We start from the raw sequence: 17,880 nt of genomic DNA, 5'->3' as shown, positions 1-17,880 counted from the left end.
ACTGCTGGGCTGCTTGCTGCCTACTGGGTGGGTGAGAGGGGGAGTCATCTGCCTGTAATTCCCACCAGCTTTGCCCCAATGACCAACGACTCCAGCTCAGATGTGCACAAGGTATCATTGTTAGCCCTTATGTCTATGAGGAGGCACTGACTAGGCCATGCCTGTCAAATATGGAGAACAGGGGCTGACTTAACTATTCCCTATTCCTCCCTGGACATCCTTCCTATGAACTAATTTTGAGTGTTGGTAGCTGAAGAACTGAACTGAACGGTTTGCACTGATATTGACATGGGAGCCAGTTGAGGCTAAAAGGACACTCTAGGTTTGTTTCACATGTTCCCACAAACCATCTCTTGATGCTCCTGCTAGAGAGAGACCATGGAGTGGGATGTACCCTGGGGCTGAGCTAATGTGGTGTTCTACAAGAGAAGCATAGTGGGACAGGAGGTGATGTAGGAAGAGCACATCTTTTTTGTAAAAAAACTGTTTTTATTGATTTTTAGAGAGACAGAGAGAGGGAGAGAGAGAGAAACATTAATGCAAGAAACATCGATTGGTTGCCTCCTACAGGCCCCCTACTGGGGATTGAGCCCAACTCTGGGCATGTATCCTGACTGGGAATTGAACCAGTGACCTTTTGGTGCATAGGGTGACACTCAACCAACTGAGCCATACCAGCCAGGGCAAGAGCATGTCTCTTAATGTGGTGTCCTTTAGACAACATTATAAGACAATACAGTGTCCTGATGTTTATTAAGACTATGATGAAAGGATGTCAGAAGCCACAGTGTGAAAGCGAAGCTGTGAGACATTCAGAAGAGGCAGTCACCATGTCTGTGAGTTGGCTCCCCCTGGACCAGGGACACATACCCCACCTGGTTTCCCTTGGGGCCACTTCCCCATAGGGTCTAAGTGCAGAGGCCTTACTCTTCATTTTCTTCTTCCTTTAAATCCCATTATCTTTAACACTGTATCTAACACCAAGGAATTTTACTTTTTATCCTCACCTGAGGATATGTTTATTGATTTTAGAGAGATAAGAAGAGTAAGAGAGAGAGAGAAACATTGATGTGAAAGAGAAACATTGATCATTTGCCTCCAGTACGGCCCCAACCGGGAATCCAACTTGCAACCTTTTGGTGCATGGGACAACGTTCCAACCAACTGAGCAAGCCGGCCAGCACAGGAATTTTATTTTTGAATCACAATTCCAAAACCTCTTGTTGGAAGGGTAGTTCAATTTATTAACAAACTAGAGAAAACAGCACACAATGACTATGAGAGGCCAAGAAAGATGGGTAGGGGTTCACTTTGCCTGACTCTCCTGTGCAGCCAGAATAAACCCTCCTGTGCCTCACAGATTGTGCCCCTTAGAGGAGGGAAGGGGGTCCTGCAGGGAGTACAGTTCTCCGCTTCTGCGTGATGGGTGGGACTCTACCAGTCCACTGGAGGATCATAAAACCGCACATCTAAGATCCAGAAAACAGAGCTCTTGAAAAACATTTTCCCAATTTGCCGCTATACTTTTTCATACCTTTAGATTCATTTTCAATTTGTTTGAAATAGCACATCTAGAGACAGATTGCAAGCCCAGCCCACCAGAGACTATTGTTCTGTTCTTTGCTGCTTAATAGTCTAGTGGATCCCTCTCACACTCTGAAGAGAAAAGAAGACCCTACATTAGCATCTTCAAAGTCGTGAACATACATTGTTTCATTTGATCCTCACAGCAGCCCAGGGAGGCAGGCAGGCGGGCAGGATCCAGAGGGTGGAGTTGTAGCCGGTGGAGCTGGGAACCAAACCATGTCCTCTGCCTCCTGGGCCAGGGCTCCTTCCACTCCACAGATGAATCGAGCTCTCCTTGATGAGCAGGGCAGCCTTTCTGCTTAGCATAGAAGACATGTCCTTTCGGCTCGCAAACAAAGGTGGTTTAAAGTACAGACCTCGTCAGCAAGCTCAGGGGACAAACACACCTGAGCGCAACTCGGCATCCACATCAAAGGGATGAAAAGGACAGAACATGGGCGTCTTCGACGAGGGTTTCTTCCTGTTTTCTTGACTCTCACCCAGACCACACTGGGGGCTGTAACCGGAATGCAGCAAAGTCCAGGAGGAGGGAAGATATTCAGAGGACTTTCTCATCTAGCAATTTATTGATTCCTTCACACATCCTCTTGAGGCTGGGTCTACAGTTTCCATCCAGACTATAAAGGGTAGAGAGGAACTCCACATCAGCAAAGTGGTTGAAGACATGGTTGATGCGCCCGTGGGTCCTGGGGGTCAGGTGTCGCTGCACCAGTTCGTGCACCAGGTCCTTGCACTCGTGTAGGAGATTGGAGAGCACATTCCTATCGAAGGTGTATTCCACCTCATAGAAGCTGACGATGGTCATGGCTGTCTGGTTCAGCTTCTTCCTGAACTTCTCCACGATAGCAACCTCCTCCTGGTTGAACTGGTTGTTCCGGTAGAGGATCCCGATTTTGATGGCCACCTTGATTAAGTCTTTCATGATCTTGTGGGCTTCCTTCTTGTTGTGGGTGTGCTCTTTGGTGACTTTGTAGAGCTCATCAAAGATCTCACTGCTGGTGTCATCAATCAGCATGTTGGCCACGGTCTTGCTGGCTATTTTGCTCAGAATCTTTTTCTGGGCTTGAAGGGCAAAACTCTTTGAACTAAAAACATCGGGACCTAGGATAAGAAAAGAAATGAAAGTTATGGCAATATAAGAACCATTTATTATTTTCCTACAAGTGAAGCACACTAATTTGAACTTATGTTCTTAGAGCAAAAATTCATGCTTTTAGAGTCCACACTCTTTAACTAAACCCCACCCATGCCTGGTAGCCACATTGTCCTGTTCACATGACATGCTTGTTTACTCTTTGAACCTTCTAAATTGTGCTCTTCCCTCTCTGGAAGGGGGTCTCCTCGTGTTTAGGCCAAATCTGACCTTTTTACACCCACTTCATGCATACAGTCTTCCAGACTCTATTAGATCACAGAGGACTCCCTGTTGTGGCTGTTGCACTGGAAACCATTCAGTTTTGCAAATTATACAGGAGGAAATTATAGCTTAATGACAAGAATGTAGTCTTTTTTTTAAAAAAAAATCCTTACCTGAGGATATGTTTTTACTGATTTTAGAGAGGAAGGGAGAGAGAGAAACATCAATGTGAGAGAAAAAGATCCATCGGTTGCCTCCCATAAGTGCCCCACCTGAGATTCGAACCTGAAACCTAGATATATGCCCCGACCGGGAATCAAACCCAAAACCTTTTGGTGTATGGGATGATGCTCCAACTGAGCCACCTGGTCAGGGCAAGAATGTAGTCTTTTTTTCTTGGCTGAATCTCAGAGTTCATAGTTCATAGAGTCTAAGATGTATTTTTCCAGTTTGATATCTTGGAAATCAAGGTGCATTTACAGTCACTGTTGCCAGGTGGCGGTTGTGCTGTGGTTGTCATTACCTGTGTGCATATCAACTTATACAACAGGAGCCAGAAATTTGGGAGAAAAGTCAAGAGTACTTTTGTAGAAGATCTAGGAGAAACCAAGATGGCGGCATAGGTAAACACCTAAACTGCTGCCTCGCACAACAATTTCAAAACTACAACTAAAAGACAAAACGGACATCATCCAGAACCATAGGAAGGCTGGCTGAGTGGAAATTCTACAACTAGAAGGAAAGAGAAAAGCACACTGAGACTCAGAGGAGCTGCAGGAGGCAGAGGTACTGAGACACGTGCAGAGAGGACTGGCAACTAAGTGCACGGCTGGCTTTCTCAACTGGGAGGGAGACAAAAGCTTCCGACTGTGCTGAACTCCAGTTCCAGGCGAGACTCTGGGGACGCAGGCTCATTCAGGGAGAAACTGGACTGTCTGGCAGCGGGCAGAACTCGAGGGCGGCTTTCTCTCAGAGGTGCTTGCAGCGATTACCGCGGGACACTGAGACACAGGGGCCTATTAGGGCAGGGCTGACGGGAAACCAATGCTGTCTGCTCTGCCCTGAGATTCCGCCCCATCCAAGCTGAGCACAGAGGCTTTTGCAAGTCTTGTCTCATAAGGGTGTCTCCAGCACAGAAGTTCTCCCAGCATAGACACAGCTGATCCTCACAGCCAATTGGCCTGGAGGTCAATTCCTCCCAGTGATACCAACAACAATCAAGGCTTAACTACAAGACTGTGCACACAGCCCACAAAGGGGTGCACCAAGAGTGTCCACCTCAGGTAACTGGGGAGGCTGAACCACTGGACCCTATAAGGACACCTAGCACACAAAGCCATTCTATCAACTCAGAGAAGCAGCCAAAATGCGGAGAAAAGGAAAAAAACACAAATGAAAGAAATGGATGAAAGCAAATGACTGGATATAGAGTTCAAAACCACGGTTATAAGCTTTTTCAAGAATTTTCTAGAAAAGGCCGATAAATTTAGTGAGACCCACAAGGATATGAAGAAGGACCAACTAGAAATTAAGCATACACTGACTGAAATAAAAAATATTATACAGAGATCTAACAGCACACTAGAGGATCACAAGAATCAAGTCAAAGATTTGAAATACAAAGAAGCAAAAAACACTCAACTGGAAAAGCAAAAAGAAAAAAGAATCCAAAAATATGAAGATAGTGTAAGGAGTGTCTGGGACAACTTCAAGCATACCAACATCTGAATTATGGGGGTGTCAGAAGAAGAGAGAGAGCAAGATACTGAAAACCTATTGGAAGAAATAATGACCAAAAAGTTCCCCCACCTGGTAAAAGAAATAGACTTACAAGTCCAGGAAGTGCACAGAACCCCAAACAAAAGGAATCCAAAGAGGACCACACCTAGACACATCAAAATTAAAATGCAAAGGGCAAAAGACAAAGAGAGAATATTAAAAGCAGCAAGAGAAAAACAGTTAGTTACCTACAAGGGAGCACCCATACGACTGTCAGCTGATTTCTCAACAGAAACTATGCAGGCAAGATGGGAGTGGCAAGAAATATTCAAAGTGATGAATAGCAAGAACCTACAACCAAGATTACTCTACCCAGCAAAGCTATCATTCAGAATTGAAGGGCAGATAAAGAGCTTCACAGATAAGAAAAAGCTAAAGGAGTTCATCACCCCCAAACCAGTATTATATGAAATGCTGAAAGGTATTCTTTAAGCAGAGGAAGAAGAAGAAAAAGGTAAAGATAAAAATTATGAACAACAAATACATATCTATCAACAAGTGAATCTAAAAATCAAGTGAATAAAAAAATCTGATGAATAGAATAGACTGGTGAATATAATAGAATCAGGGGCATAGAAAGGGAGTGGACTGACAATTCTCGGGGGTAAAGTGGTGTGGGGGGTGCGGGAAGAGACTGGACAAAAATTGTATACCTATAGATGAGGACAGTGGGGAGGGTAAGGGCAGAGTGTGGGGTGGGAACCGGGTGGAGGGGAGCTATGGGGGAAAAAAGAGGAACAATTGTAATAATCTGAACAATAAAGATTTATTAAATTAAAAAAAAAAGTACTTTTGTAAGAAATATTGCCTCGCCAATGCTCCGACGGCACAGAGAACTGCACTGTGTGGGAAGTAAGACATTGACAGCACCAAGTCAAAGGTGCTTCAGCCGGTACTACTCTGACTGTGAAGAAGCTCAGAAAAACAAAGCCAACTTAGTTTCCACTTTATGAATGAGAAAGAGAAATACATGTTAAAAATAATATATCTAAGTAGGTCTAAAAAGGATGCTTCAATAAGCATAAAATAAAAATTCTAAGTAATAAAGCAATCACAATTTAATTGGCAGCACCTTTATCTTTCTTAAGAACAGCATCTTACAATCCATGGTGCCTTAGATCTGATGAAATCCCCTGTGAAGTCACCAATTAGCTGGAGCTGACATTTGAAATCAACCCCCCTGGCCAGCCTTACTCATTATTACTATCTTCCCAAGGAGATTCAAGTTGCCTGAAGACAGAGACAAGAGTTTCGAGTTGCCATAGCACCTAGACCCAAGTGCCCGTGGGTCCTGGGGGTCAGTTCTGTTTACAGCGATGAGATGGTGTCTGTTAAGTACCAGAGAAATATTGCAGAAGAATAAGAAAGTAGTACAATACAGTGCAAACTTACACTGAAAACACAAACCCCAACAATTTTCCTTTGAGAACTGAGGGCCCTGTAGGTCCCTACAGCTTTTGCCCAGTGCTCTGTGGCCACCCTGAAGTGACAGATGTGATATGCAGTGGACAGCCAGCTTCTGCAGTCCTTGTCTGGCCCGTCCCCATCTCATACTCCACCCCCTCTGCCCAGCCCGGACTCATTCCCTCAGTGGACAGTGATTAATCCCTGGACACTTAGGTCTTGCAGACACAGACTCAATAAACACTCAAACACAATGCTGACATAGGCCCCGGTGCTTCCTCCAGCCGCAGGCCTCTCACGACTGGCTGGGCCTTGCTCCCTCAGCCCTGGGTCATTCCAGGAAAGTGAATCCAGCTGGCAGGCTCTTCCAGCTGCAGGTCTCAGGGGACTCCACCCAGAACTAAAGCGGTGAGTGCTACGGCCTCTCACAGCCCCAGGAAGCTCCCTCCCTGAAGTCTGAGACCACAGCAATTGCAAGCAACTTCACAGCCAAGTAGCCCTGACATGGCCAAGATGTCCCTTCAGCCTCGGTGACTCTTCCGTCCCATGAGAAAGCTGACTTCCTGATTTGAGCCCTTCCAGAGTTTGAGACAAATAATATTCTTGCCCTGTCTGATGATGCACCACAGTCAGCAGACCTTTGTGTGAATAACCTTTGTTCCAAAAACATCAAATCAGTCCTCCAAAGACAAATATTTACAAGCATGTAGGATGTGCAAAAGATGGTGCTGTGTGCTCGGAAGTCAATTCCACAGGAGAAGCTGAAAGACTTTGTTATTGAAATAAGTATATGCCTCCTCAGGTGATTATTCTGACGGGAACAATGAAGTCTAGATAGATCCGTTCTGGAATATAAAAAAAACAGTCCTTTCTTTGTAGGAACAGTTCCTAAAAATTGCCTGAGAATGAAGTACTTTTAGAGGCTCTCAAAAATGCGGCAACCGTGCATTTATACAGAAGCACAAATCAACTGAATGTGTGTTCACCAGAGTGTAAGCTCTGTGGGAGCAGGGACTTGTGTCTAAGTGCTCCTGTCTGTCCATCCGTCCAGAGCCCAGTGTATTGGTGGCACACGGCAGCCAGTGGCTGGACGAGGGGAGCGCTGGCTCTGTGCCAGGCACTTCACGGTGTTAACCCTGTGAGCTGGGTGAAGCTGGCATTTCTACCATAGCCTCCCTGCCAGCCTGATTCCAAGCCCCCTCTGTTCACCAGCAGCCTTCCCAACATTGTTCTCCAGAGCACTGCCCGGCACACGTTTTGCTCAGCTAACCCCATAAGAATTTGAAAAACTACGAACCTCCTTGCATTATTATTTTAACTTGACAGCAAGTAGTTTTCACCTTATGGTTAAATAGTTATATATCTAATAGATATATCTTGTATATTGTTAATATTGCTATCTAAAAATTAACCTTTTATTTTATTTTTTAAAATACGTTTTTATTGATTTCAGAGAGGAAGGGAGAGGGAGAGATAGAAACATCAATGATGAGAGAGAATCATTGATTGGCTGCCTCCTGCACACTCCCCACTGGGGATGGAGCTTGCGACCCGGGCATGTGCCCTGACTGGGATAAACCTTGACCTCCTGATTTAGAGGTCGAAGATCAACCACTGAGCCGCACCGGTCGGGCTAAAAATTAACCTTTGAAATAATTCCTTTAAATGTGTCGTTGTAACAAACATATCACAGTGATAAAACGCCCATTACTGTCCATTTAAAAATGCTGGTGAGTGCCATTTGGGGTCCAACGTCCTTTTTATCCCTTGGTTTCTCTGCAATCATTGAGCATTTACTATTTGTTCAACTCTGCATGACGTTGAACCCCAGCTCTGAGGGCTGTGAAGGTGGACTTCAATGTGGGTAGATGAGGATGGCTACATAGGAGGTGGTTTCTAAAGGCACAGAAACAGGCCAGCAATTTTCCCCAAATTACAAAGGCCCTCATCAGTTTGTAGCATCTCTCTTGCATAAACATGTGTTTTTTACCTACAAAGGGGACTTGGGTACAAGTTCCTTGGTGAGGGCCCAGGAGGGTCACAGGTATAGCGTCTCAGAAGCCCTAAAGATCAATAGTCATCATCCAAATCACAAGGAAAGCTTTAAGAAAAAAACCACAAACAGCAACTAATAAGCAGATTCCCACACTCTGCCCAAGACCTCCAGAGTTAGCATCTTTAGGAGCAGGGCCAGTAATCCAAACTCCCTGAGTGCAGGGCCCGCCCATCATGACATGCCCCAGCGAGGATCCTTCGGAATACGTCTTATTAGATGTTCCTGGAAGGAAGGTTCTGTGGTCACTTCAGTGAGTTTGTGGAGGACTCTATATTGAGACTGGCTTTTGGCGATTCGTCATACCAGGTAGCTTATTAAAGGCCTTGAGAAGTTCTGCAGTAAAGATATCTGTGTAGTTTTATTTAGCCTACCACTTCTCTCACTTACTGGACCTTAGAAAATTATATATCCCGACAACAATATCCGGTGGCATACATTATGGGAAATGTGGGGAAAGGACTGACAGAAATAACCTCAAGACAGCACTCTAGTCAACGTTTACGACTCCCAGGGACCTGTGGGGGAGGGATGGGGAGGCACTGCTGTTTCCAGCATACATGCTTGATTGCATGATTTAAGGAGGGTGTGTGCACTGAGGGAGAGCTGGGAGGGGCAGTCCTACTCAAAATACTTTTTGCACATGGAAATCTTGGGCTTGTTTCCTACCATCCACCCTTGTGTCTCAGCTTTCTGCAGGGGGACCCTGTTGGTGACCCGCCCTCAGGAAAAACATTGCAGGCTGATGTGGAGGAAAAGGGGACACATGCTAACCTGACAAGCTCAGGGAAGGCCTGCATGGCGGCCTTGCAAACTCAGAGACCTAAAGTAACCACAAAGGATGGCCTGAAACGAAAACCATTTTAATTAAAACGCAGTTTATAGTGGGTAGTCACGTCCTAGGCCGGTATCTTCCCTGACAAAGGTTAATCTTTAACTTAACTGAGCCTATTGTCTTTTTGCATCTACGATAACATATCATTGAAATGTCAAAGTAATTTTCCTTTTTTCTGGGCCCCTCAAAGCACAGGCACCACTCTGCAGAGACCACAAATCCTCTTGTTGTTACTGAATTAATTGTTGACTGTTAACTATCTTGCACCCACCTAAGTAAAATAAGTATGTGTCTATCATTTTACTTTTTATCCAGTCCTAGAGGTTTTCCCACTTAGCTTTCTCCGGCCTCCTTAATCTGTCACCAGTGGAGTGCATGTAACCCACCTACATTTCCTCTTTTGATTGTAATGTATAAAACAAGATGAAAACCCGCCGTTCTCTGGAGCATTATCTCAATACTTTGAGATTCTGCTTCCCGGCAATTGTCGACAGTTTGGCTCAAATAAACTCACAAAAATTCTTTGCAGGTTTGAATGTTTCTTAGGTTAACACTGAGAGGAAGAGAGTGAGCCTCAGGAGCCAAGGTCAGGAGTGCACTTGGGATATCTGGGGAGACAGGCCTAGCTCTGGGCACAGGTTTGTTTATGGAAAGACCATGAGATCTAGAACAAACCTGTCTTCTTATTCCTGTGTGTAAGGCTTACTCCTGTGTATAAGGCTTAAGAAGGCTCTTTTAGCCAGGGATGATTCTCTCACCCATATTTGAACAAAAGTTCCCATTCCCCAGCCATAAAAAGTAATGGATTGTTTAAGTACCTCAGAATCTCTGAGAATGGAGATTGAAAACATGATTATGCAGCTACTGTATATCTCACCTGACTGGCACGATGAGACAAGATTGATGAAGCTACAAAATTCATCCTTGAAGAAAAAAACAGGGGCTTCCTTAAACGAAGACTGATGGAGGAGCTCAAGCGACAGCATTATGAAGTCAGTGCTCTGAGAATAAGCACCAGAACTATGTAGGGAGAATGGCATAATAATGGTCATGAACTAGTTTGGCGAAAGAAAGCAAAACATCATTTAAGTGGACCCTTCGCTGCATGGAAAAGTGCTGGGGCCAGTCTGAGTTGATGTTTCTATAAATGATGTTCAGCCATAGTACAAGCGATGTATGTTTTTACGTTTCTAGAAAACACGGAGCTCTCACAGATGGTGAAATGCCAAGCTGGTAGTGATAAACAGCGGGAAGCTGGGAGAGTGGGCAGAAAAGAGGCAGATGAGCTTCAGCATGGTAAGAACAAGGTACTACATTCTGGGGAAAATAAAAGGTGGTGAGGAGAGAGGACGGTCTCTGAGCTGTCAGCCACAGCCCAGAAAAGAGCCCTGACCTTCACCCGGGATTGTGTCCTGGTAGAGAGGGGCTGGGGGACAGACTCAACTCTTCTCTCCATACTCACAGGACTAGGTAACTTTCCTACCTATGGTCAAGGTGGGGGAAACTTGTATATGACTATGGCTACCTGTGTCAAAATTATAAAACTGGAAATTGTGTGTAGTAGCCAGTATGGACTCACATAGCATCACTTCATTTCTATCAACAGCTTAAGATGATGACGAGGCAGAGTTAGCTAAAAGCATTTAGTAGAAATTAGGAGTGGAGATAGTACCCAGAGGAAACCAATCTGTGGTGCTTAACAAACACCATCCATCAAAGCATGAGACCCAGGGTACAAGGAAGGCGGGAGGGGGGAGTTCCCAGGGCATGGGGAGGGGATGGGAAAGACCCGGGCAGAGAGGGATCTGTGGTAGTCCAAGTTGCTGGCACTCAATCACTCACACTTCAGTGTTGGAAGAAAAGTCCAAGAAAGCCTTCTTGAGATGGAACAGCCTCACAAACGACTTCGAATTTGAACTTTCACGATGCACACCCATCCCTCTGCTTAGCTGCACATGCTCTCAGAGAAGCTGATTAAACCAGTCATGTCCCCCAGGGTCCATCCTTCACTAATGACAAGGGGCCAGGAGCCAGGGGAGAGACTGACACCCTCCACTCTCCCTTCCTGCTCTTTGTTGTTCCCAGGCTGAATGAGGAGGAAGAGAGGTTGACCGTGGGGTAAGGTGGTCTGTAGGATGGCATCTCCATGGCGATGATATAGCACCTTCAAGAGAAGACACTGCTCTGCTTTAGTTCTTGGTTGCCCCTTTGCTGCTGTGGGAACAAAACCACTAAGGAACGATTAAGTAGTGTTCTGAAATAAAACCTGACACAGTTATGGTTCCCAGAAAAACTAATTGAGTTGTTGCATCTCCAGTGGAGTCAAACTGGAGAACATTTTCCTTTTCTTGTATAAAAGTGGGGTTCGTATACTGCTGGAATATTAAAGAAAAAACAGCACTGGTGGTGGTACAATGAGATGAAATCATCAAGGAACCTTTGAGTTAGGGACATGCCAAAACTTTGACCTCCTCCCCGCCCCCCCCACCCGGAAATGATCAAAGCTGAGAAGCTCATGAAAAATGCCCTTTCATACTTGAATGAGATGGCCTTTTTAAGACATTAAGAAAGATATTTTGGAATACTTTAAAAGGCATCACAGTACAATTTAGAGGGCCTGGGAGGGTCAGGAAATGGGTTTTTCTGAGTGGAGGATTAATCCAGCACATTCTTAAGGCCTTCTTAGGTTTGGCCCCTCCCCTACCTTCCTGAGGTCCCCAAGTTTCCATCACTCGCAATAAGAAGTAAGCAGCGCTGGTCCTGTGGAAGGGCTCGCCATGACTCGGAGGGCAGCAGCCCGTACCAGGCACCATTAGTGGGTGTGCACAATGAAAACATTAGAATCTCTATTCTGTTTCCTTGTTCTCTAACGGGATAAATTAAGCTTTTCTAATATTTAACATACAAGCTGGCCCTAGGACCTGGAGTAGGCAATTAGACACACATGAGCAGAATAGAAACAATAAGCCAGGTAGGGAAGGTCACCAGGGTGCGAAGACCCAGGTGCCTATGGGTAAAACTGGGAGGTCAAGTATTGTTGGGTGGAACCTCACCCCCAAGGTGACCTTCCCTCCCCTGGCATGTCCCTAGTTATGTGACAGACCCCCTTAGAGGAGGAACAAGGGGGCCAGAGAATAGCTTCAGATGACTCCCATACAAGCCCTTGCAGGACCACTCCCCTAAGCATTAAGCCCTAGCGATAAGGAGGTTCTGACCCACATCAAATAATCTTAGGAACAAAGCCTCGGGTCTAATGACCACAGAGACAGACAGAGTTTTGGACAAACTACAGATAATATCCAGGCCTCAGTTGTGTTTCAGCTCCAGGCCCAGAAAAGCAACAAAACCAGACAAAACAGACACCATGGCTACCTCAGGACCAGCTGCAATGACGAATGACCTCCTATCTGAATGCCAATCAATCAGTAGAGACCCTTAAAGGACACACCTGGAAAAGCTGATGAATATTCTATTGAGATCATCCCCTGAGACTGCCCCTAAAATCCTCGCTTTTGGAAACAGATAAAACCCCTTAAAGCAAAGGACCCAGCAAGTGCATTGCACGCTCTCTCTGGTGAGCAAGTCCGTGCCTTTCCCCACCCCTTCCTTCCTTAGGCGGCTCTCTCTCTAGAGCATTCTCTCTCTCTCTCCCTCCCTCTCTCCAGCACACCAATGCCTTTCCTCCCCCTTTCTTCCCTCAAGGTATGCACCTTTGCTTTCTTTCTCCTAAGCTCCAAAGGACCTTCTTTTGCCTCAGTAACTCATTTCTCACTTCTACCCGTGACTTTCTAAATGAACTTTTGCTTGTATTTGAGTTCCTTGGCTCGGAATTCTTTTCTTAGCCGAACTCAAGGACCGAGATATAACATCTGGTGCCTTTCCCACTGGTACGTGGTATCCTAAGGGAACCCTCACCTGGGCAGCGGGTAGTTAGTGTATCCCTCACTTTTTTGTTCCCTTTCCGCAATTTTGAATTATTTCGGCATATGTGTATGTGTGCTTGGTTAAACAGACTCACTGATTATATTATTTAGTTCTAACTAAACTAACTGTCACAAAATGTACCAGTGATTTTTAAAGATTCCTGCAAGAAACACAACTGAGGACTGAAGATGTTATGCTGATCGTGGCAACACAAGTGAACAGCAAGAACATGGCAGAGCTGACGTTTATCCTCAGCACAAGCACTTTTCCGCACCCCGCTTATAAGGTAAAAGTAATGATCTAATCAGATCTGACAAGAAATGGGCCATAAAAGTTTCAAAAGTTTGAATAAGATGATTTGAAATATGGATTTCAAACACTTTTACTTGCCTTGAGACATTCCCAGAGGCAATAAGCAGCCATGACGATTAGCAAGACAGATAAACGAATGGGGATTCTGATGCTGGCCTGTCCTATGGGCGAAGGGCAGGCAATGAGCCTCAGCAGACTGTTGGGGAAGAGTGATGAATTAAGGTTGAGGCTGGTGCTTCTCCCAGCTTGTGAGATGGGTGGGGTGGGGCTCATTAAGGCACCCCCAAAGGCAACAGGCATCTGGGAACGTGGGGGGAAGATGACTTCTCCAGTCCAGAGCATGCTGCGTTTGGGAGACCCTGGGGGGGCATGTGGGCCACACAAGGCTGTGTAGTGGGCACCTCCAACTAAACTTGTCCTACCCTGCCTGAGCTTCTCATTTTCCCATCCAAACCCTGTCTCTTCCCATAAAAGCAAGACATGGTGAAAAGACCCTTCTTCCCTAAATAATTAGCCAATTAGGGATTCTGAGGGATAATGCAAATATCTATTTCGGTGGTGTAAGCTACTCTCTGTTCACAGCTTGCTGGGCATCACTGTAGATCACTGTGTCAGAGCTACACTTTATCCTTCCTAGGCAGTCTCTCCCCTGTGTGGTCCACCACCAAACCAGCCCTTTTCCCTCACCAAGAGAATGAATTATTCTATATAATAAAGAGGTGATATGCAAATTGACCCTCACACTGTAACGCCGTCACAAGATGGCTGCGCCCACAGCGGAGGTGGGGTTCCCGTAACAAGGGATCAGCAGCTACCTGAGACTGCATGGCACCAGGCCGGGGTAGGGGACCTGAGGCTGTGCCCCCCCGCCTGGTGGGGCTTGATGGAGGACCTCAGGCCGCATACCCTGCCCGGCGGGGCTTGACAGGGGACCTCAAGGCGTGCCTCCCGCCCTGGCCCGGGCTGGCGGACCTCAGGCCGTGCTCCCCACCTGGCAGGGCTTGATGGGAGACCTCAGGCCACACCCCCCACCCTGGCACCAGACCAGGGGACCTCAGGCTGTGCCCCCTGCCCAGCGGGGCTTGATGGGGGACCTCAGGCTGTGCCGCCCACCTGGTGGGGCTTGACAGGGGACCTCAAGGCACGCCCCCTGCCCCAACCCAGGATGGGGGACCTCAGGCCGCACCCTGCCCTCCCCACTCAGCGGGGCTTGACGGGGGACCTGAGGCTGTGCCCCCCACCTGGCGGGGCTTTACGAAGGTGGGGCTGGCTGGGTCTGGATCTCGCCCAATGGGGGTGGGACCAGCCAGTCTGGGTCTCACACGATTTTGAGGCATGCACAGGTGGGCGGGAACTTGACTCTGGGTCCTGCAGCGTGTCCCAGACTCTGACAGGAGGAATATTTTCATATACATTTTACTAATTTTCTTTCATCTCTGACACATCTATTATAGAGAAAGGGCAAATAGCAATATTAAAATATTTCCTCTAATTAATTCCCTTTTAATGTGCACAAATTTCGTGCACCAGGCCACTAGTTTAAAAATAAGGGTTGGAATTGAAAGGCAGGCTTGGGAACAGTGGGTTGGCAGTTGGCAGATGGAGGGAGAAAGGACTGAGTTGCCAGAGACAACTAAATGAAGAGAGGGGGTGTTGCATTAGCCAGTCTCCACTTCCTCTGCCATGTGGCCAGTCACCCCTCCTCCAGCTTGAGCTTGGGTGTCTCTGAAATCTTGCCTTTGGCTCAGGCCTGGGAGCAGGCACAGAGATTCATTCATCCAGTGGTCTGTAGAGAGGATTAAGTGTTTTGGGGGGACACGCATGATGAAATTTCTTGGCTGTATTGGATATTTGAGGGTGCTGAGCAAGGATATACAAAAACAATGGTAGTCAAACAGGGCACTCCTTATAGGAAAGAAGGTTCAGATTATTGCAATACCTCAAATTAGATAATTACACGTTAAAAGCAACATTTGACCATCTTCAAGATGAAATCAGCCCTAACCGGTTTGGCTCAGTGGATAGAGTGTCGGCCTGTGGACTCAAGGGTCCCAAGTTCGATTCCAATCAAGGGCATGTACCTTGGATGTGGGCACATCCCCAGTAGGGGGTGTGCAGGAGGCAGCTGATCGATGTTTCTCTCTCATCGATGTTTCTAACTCTCTATCCCTCTCCTTTCCTCTCTGTAAAAAATCAATAAAAAATATATTTAAGAAATAAAAGATGAAATCATGTTGTTGTTGTTTTTTGTTGCAAAAATAAATTCCTGGGCCTTGAAATAACTTATTGTTTCAGGTGAAATGGGAGATATTTGTAATACTATCTACAATAAAATATATGTTAAAAAAAAACTAAAAACAAAAACAAAAAACTAAAAAAACCTAAACAAAACAAAAACATTGGCAGGGGCAGCTGTAAATCCTACGAGCTCCTTATCTCATCTTGTGTTAGTTTCCCACCAATCCACCCATCCATCAGCACAGAGGAATCTGTAACTCAATTAATAACCACGTCAGAGATAATGTTAACTTTTGAGCACAGATTTTGTGCCCAAGGCAGTGTATACCATGTATTGGATCCTCACAAGAGTTCTGCAAGAGAGGGACTATGAGTTCCGTTTTATAGATGAGGAAACTGAGGCACAGCAGGTTTAAGTAATTCACTCAAAGCTAAGAAGATAGTAAGTAGCAGAGCTGTAGTTCAAATCAGCTCCAGACAAAGCCTGCAATCTTTGCTTTCATGCATCTGCTTTCATAAAATTGTCTTTGGCTCCCTAATGACTGTGATTTCGCACTTATTTGAAACATTAGATAGACCTCAATTAAATCCCCATCTAACAAGGAGATTTAGATTTCATCCTTTTTTTTTTTATAAATACAAAAAGCCAGTCTTACTATACAATGGAATAATACCACATATTCATCAAGATGCATGAAGCTTTCATTTTTAAAGGGAATTTTATATATTTCAACAGAGGTACATATTGATTTTGTTTTTCATATTGATTATACAGATGGCTCTGAAAAATGAATGAGTGATAATTTTACTTATGAGAGCTAACTGTGAAGTCACCGGGGGGTGAATCATCTCCAACTCAACAGGTTAATTTTGGAGATCCAAGAGATATTTTTGTCTCACTGCAGAAGAAGAGCAACCATCACTAAAAACATCTACTTACATGATTTCTTTAAACACTTAATGCCCAGCCAGTGTTGCACAGTGGTTGAGCATTGACCTATGAAACAGGAGGTCATGTTTCTATTCCCGGTCAGGGCACATGCCTGGGTTTCAGACTCTATCCCCAGTGTGGGGCATGCAGGAGGTAGCCGTTGAATGATTCTCTCATCATTGATGTTTCTATCTTTCCCTCTCCCTTTCTCTCTGAAATTAAAAAAATTATCTATATATATAAAATGCTAATATGCAAAGTGTCCCCTCGGGAGTTTGACCAGGAGTTCGATCGCTGGCTATGACATGCGCTGACCATCAGGGTGTGGCACGGAATGAAGGAAGGCCCTGATTGCTGGCCAGGCCTAGAGACCCTATGTGTGCACAAATTTTGTGCACTGGGCCGCTAGTATAAATATATAAATACACACACACACACACACACACACACACACACACACTAGAGGCCTGGTGCATGAATTCGTGCACCAGTGGGGTCCCTTGGCCTGGCCTGTGGGATCGGGCTGAAACTGGCTCTCCAACATCCCCTGAGGGGTCCCCGAAAGTGAGAGGGCACAGGCCAGGCCAAGAGACCCCACTGGTGCACGATCAGGGCTGGGGAGGGACACAGGAGGTTGGCCAGCTGGGGAGGTACTGCGGGAGGGCTCCAGGGCGTGTCTGGTCTGTCTCACTCAGTCCCAATCGGCCGGACCCCAACAGCAAGCTAATCTACCGGTCTGAGCGTCTGCCCCCTAGTGGTCAGTGCACATCATAGTGACTGGTAGACCAGTCGACTGTCTGCCCCGTGGTGGTCAGTGCACATCATAGTGAGCGGTTGAGCAGCCTTAGCATATCATTAGCATATTATGCTTTGATTGGTTGAACAGACGACCGGGCACTTAGTATATTAGGCTTTTATTATATAGGATATATATATTAAACAACACTTATTCATTCCTCCCCCACTCTTTTTGTATCTAACAAATAACTAGTGTCTCTCCACCCAGTTGGAACAAATCTTAACATTTTGTCCTCGGAGACAGAGTGAGGTAAAGCCCTCCTTGTTTTCAACTCCCTCTCTTTCCCTTCTATCTCCCCAGGTTGAATTGAATTTCGGAAGTTGATGTGTCTTTGTCTCATCTATGTTTTATACTTTTGCCCATGAGTATGCATCATCCACATTATATTGCTCAGTGTTCTTACACTTTGGATAAAGTCATACTACAGAATCTTTTGCAACTCTTCATTCAACATCATGCTTTCTAATTTATCTAATTTAGTCATTTAGTTGTTTATATGAACATGCTATATAACCAACCATGTTTCCTGTTGATGGACATTTAAACTCCTCCCACTTTCTGCAAGAAAAAAGCCCACAGACGTGTCTCTTTGTGCACACACACAACAGTGTACCTAGAATGCAACTGCCAGGTCCTGTACCAGAGAGGCTGCCAATTGCTT

The 17,880-nt window shown here is 45.6% G+C and overlaps 1 protein-coding gene across 2 annotated transcripts in view; it reads right to left on the bottom strand.

Annotated features, from left to right (window-relative positions):
* Window positions 1-476: 476 nt before the first annotated feature.
* TNFAIP8L3 (TNF alpha induced protein 8 like 3) overlaps window positions 477-17,880 on the bottom strand; it is a 42,060-nt gene continuing 24,656 nt past the window's right edge. The window contains exons 1-3 of one of the 2 annotated variants that reach the window (XM_080688277.1): window positions 6,389-6,744; window positions 5,918-6,051; window positions 1,183-2,688 (exon numbers count right to left, since the gene is read on the bottom strand). In XM_080688277.1, coding sequence (XP_080544403.1) covers window positions 2,126-2,688; window positions 5,918-5,921 — 567 coding nt within the window. In that variant the 5' untranslated portion in view covers window positions 5,922-6,051; window positions 6,389-6,744 and the 3' untranslated portion in view covers window positions 1,183-2,125. Of the gene's footprint in view, window positions 2,689-5,917; window positions 6,052-6,388; window positions 6,745-17,880 lie in introns of those variants that run through there. The other variant, XM_080688276.1, reaches the window with a different exon arrangement.

Source organism: Plecotus auritus, assembly GCF_963455305.1.
Source record: "Plecotus auritus genome assembly, chromosome: 1".
NCBI lineage: Eukaryota > Metazoa > Chordata > Mammalia > Chiroptera > Vespertilionidae > Plecotus > Plecotus auritus.
This window is presented reverse-complemented; position numbering and strand designations above follow the sequence as displayed.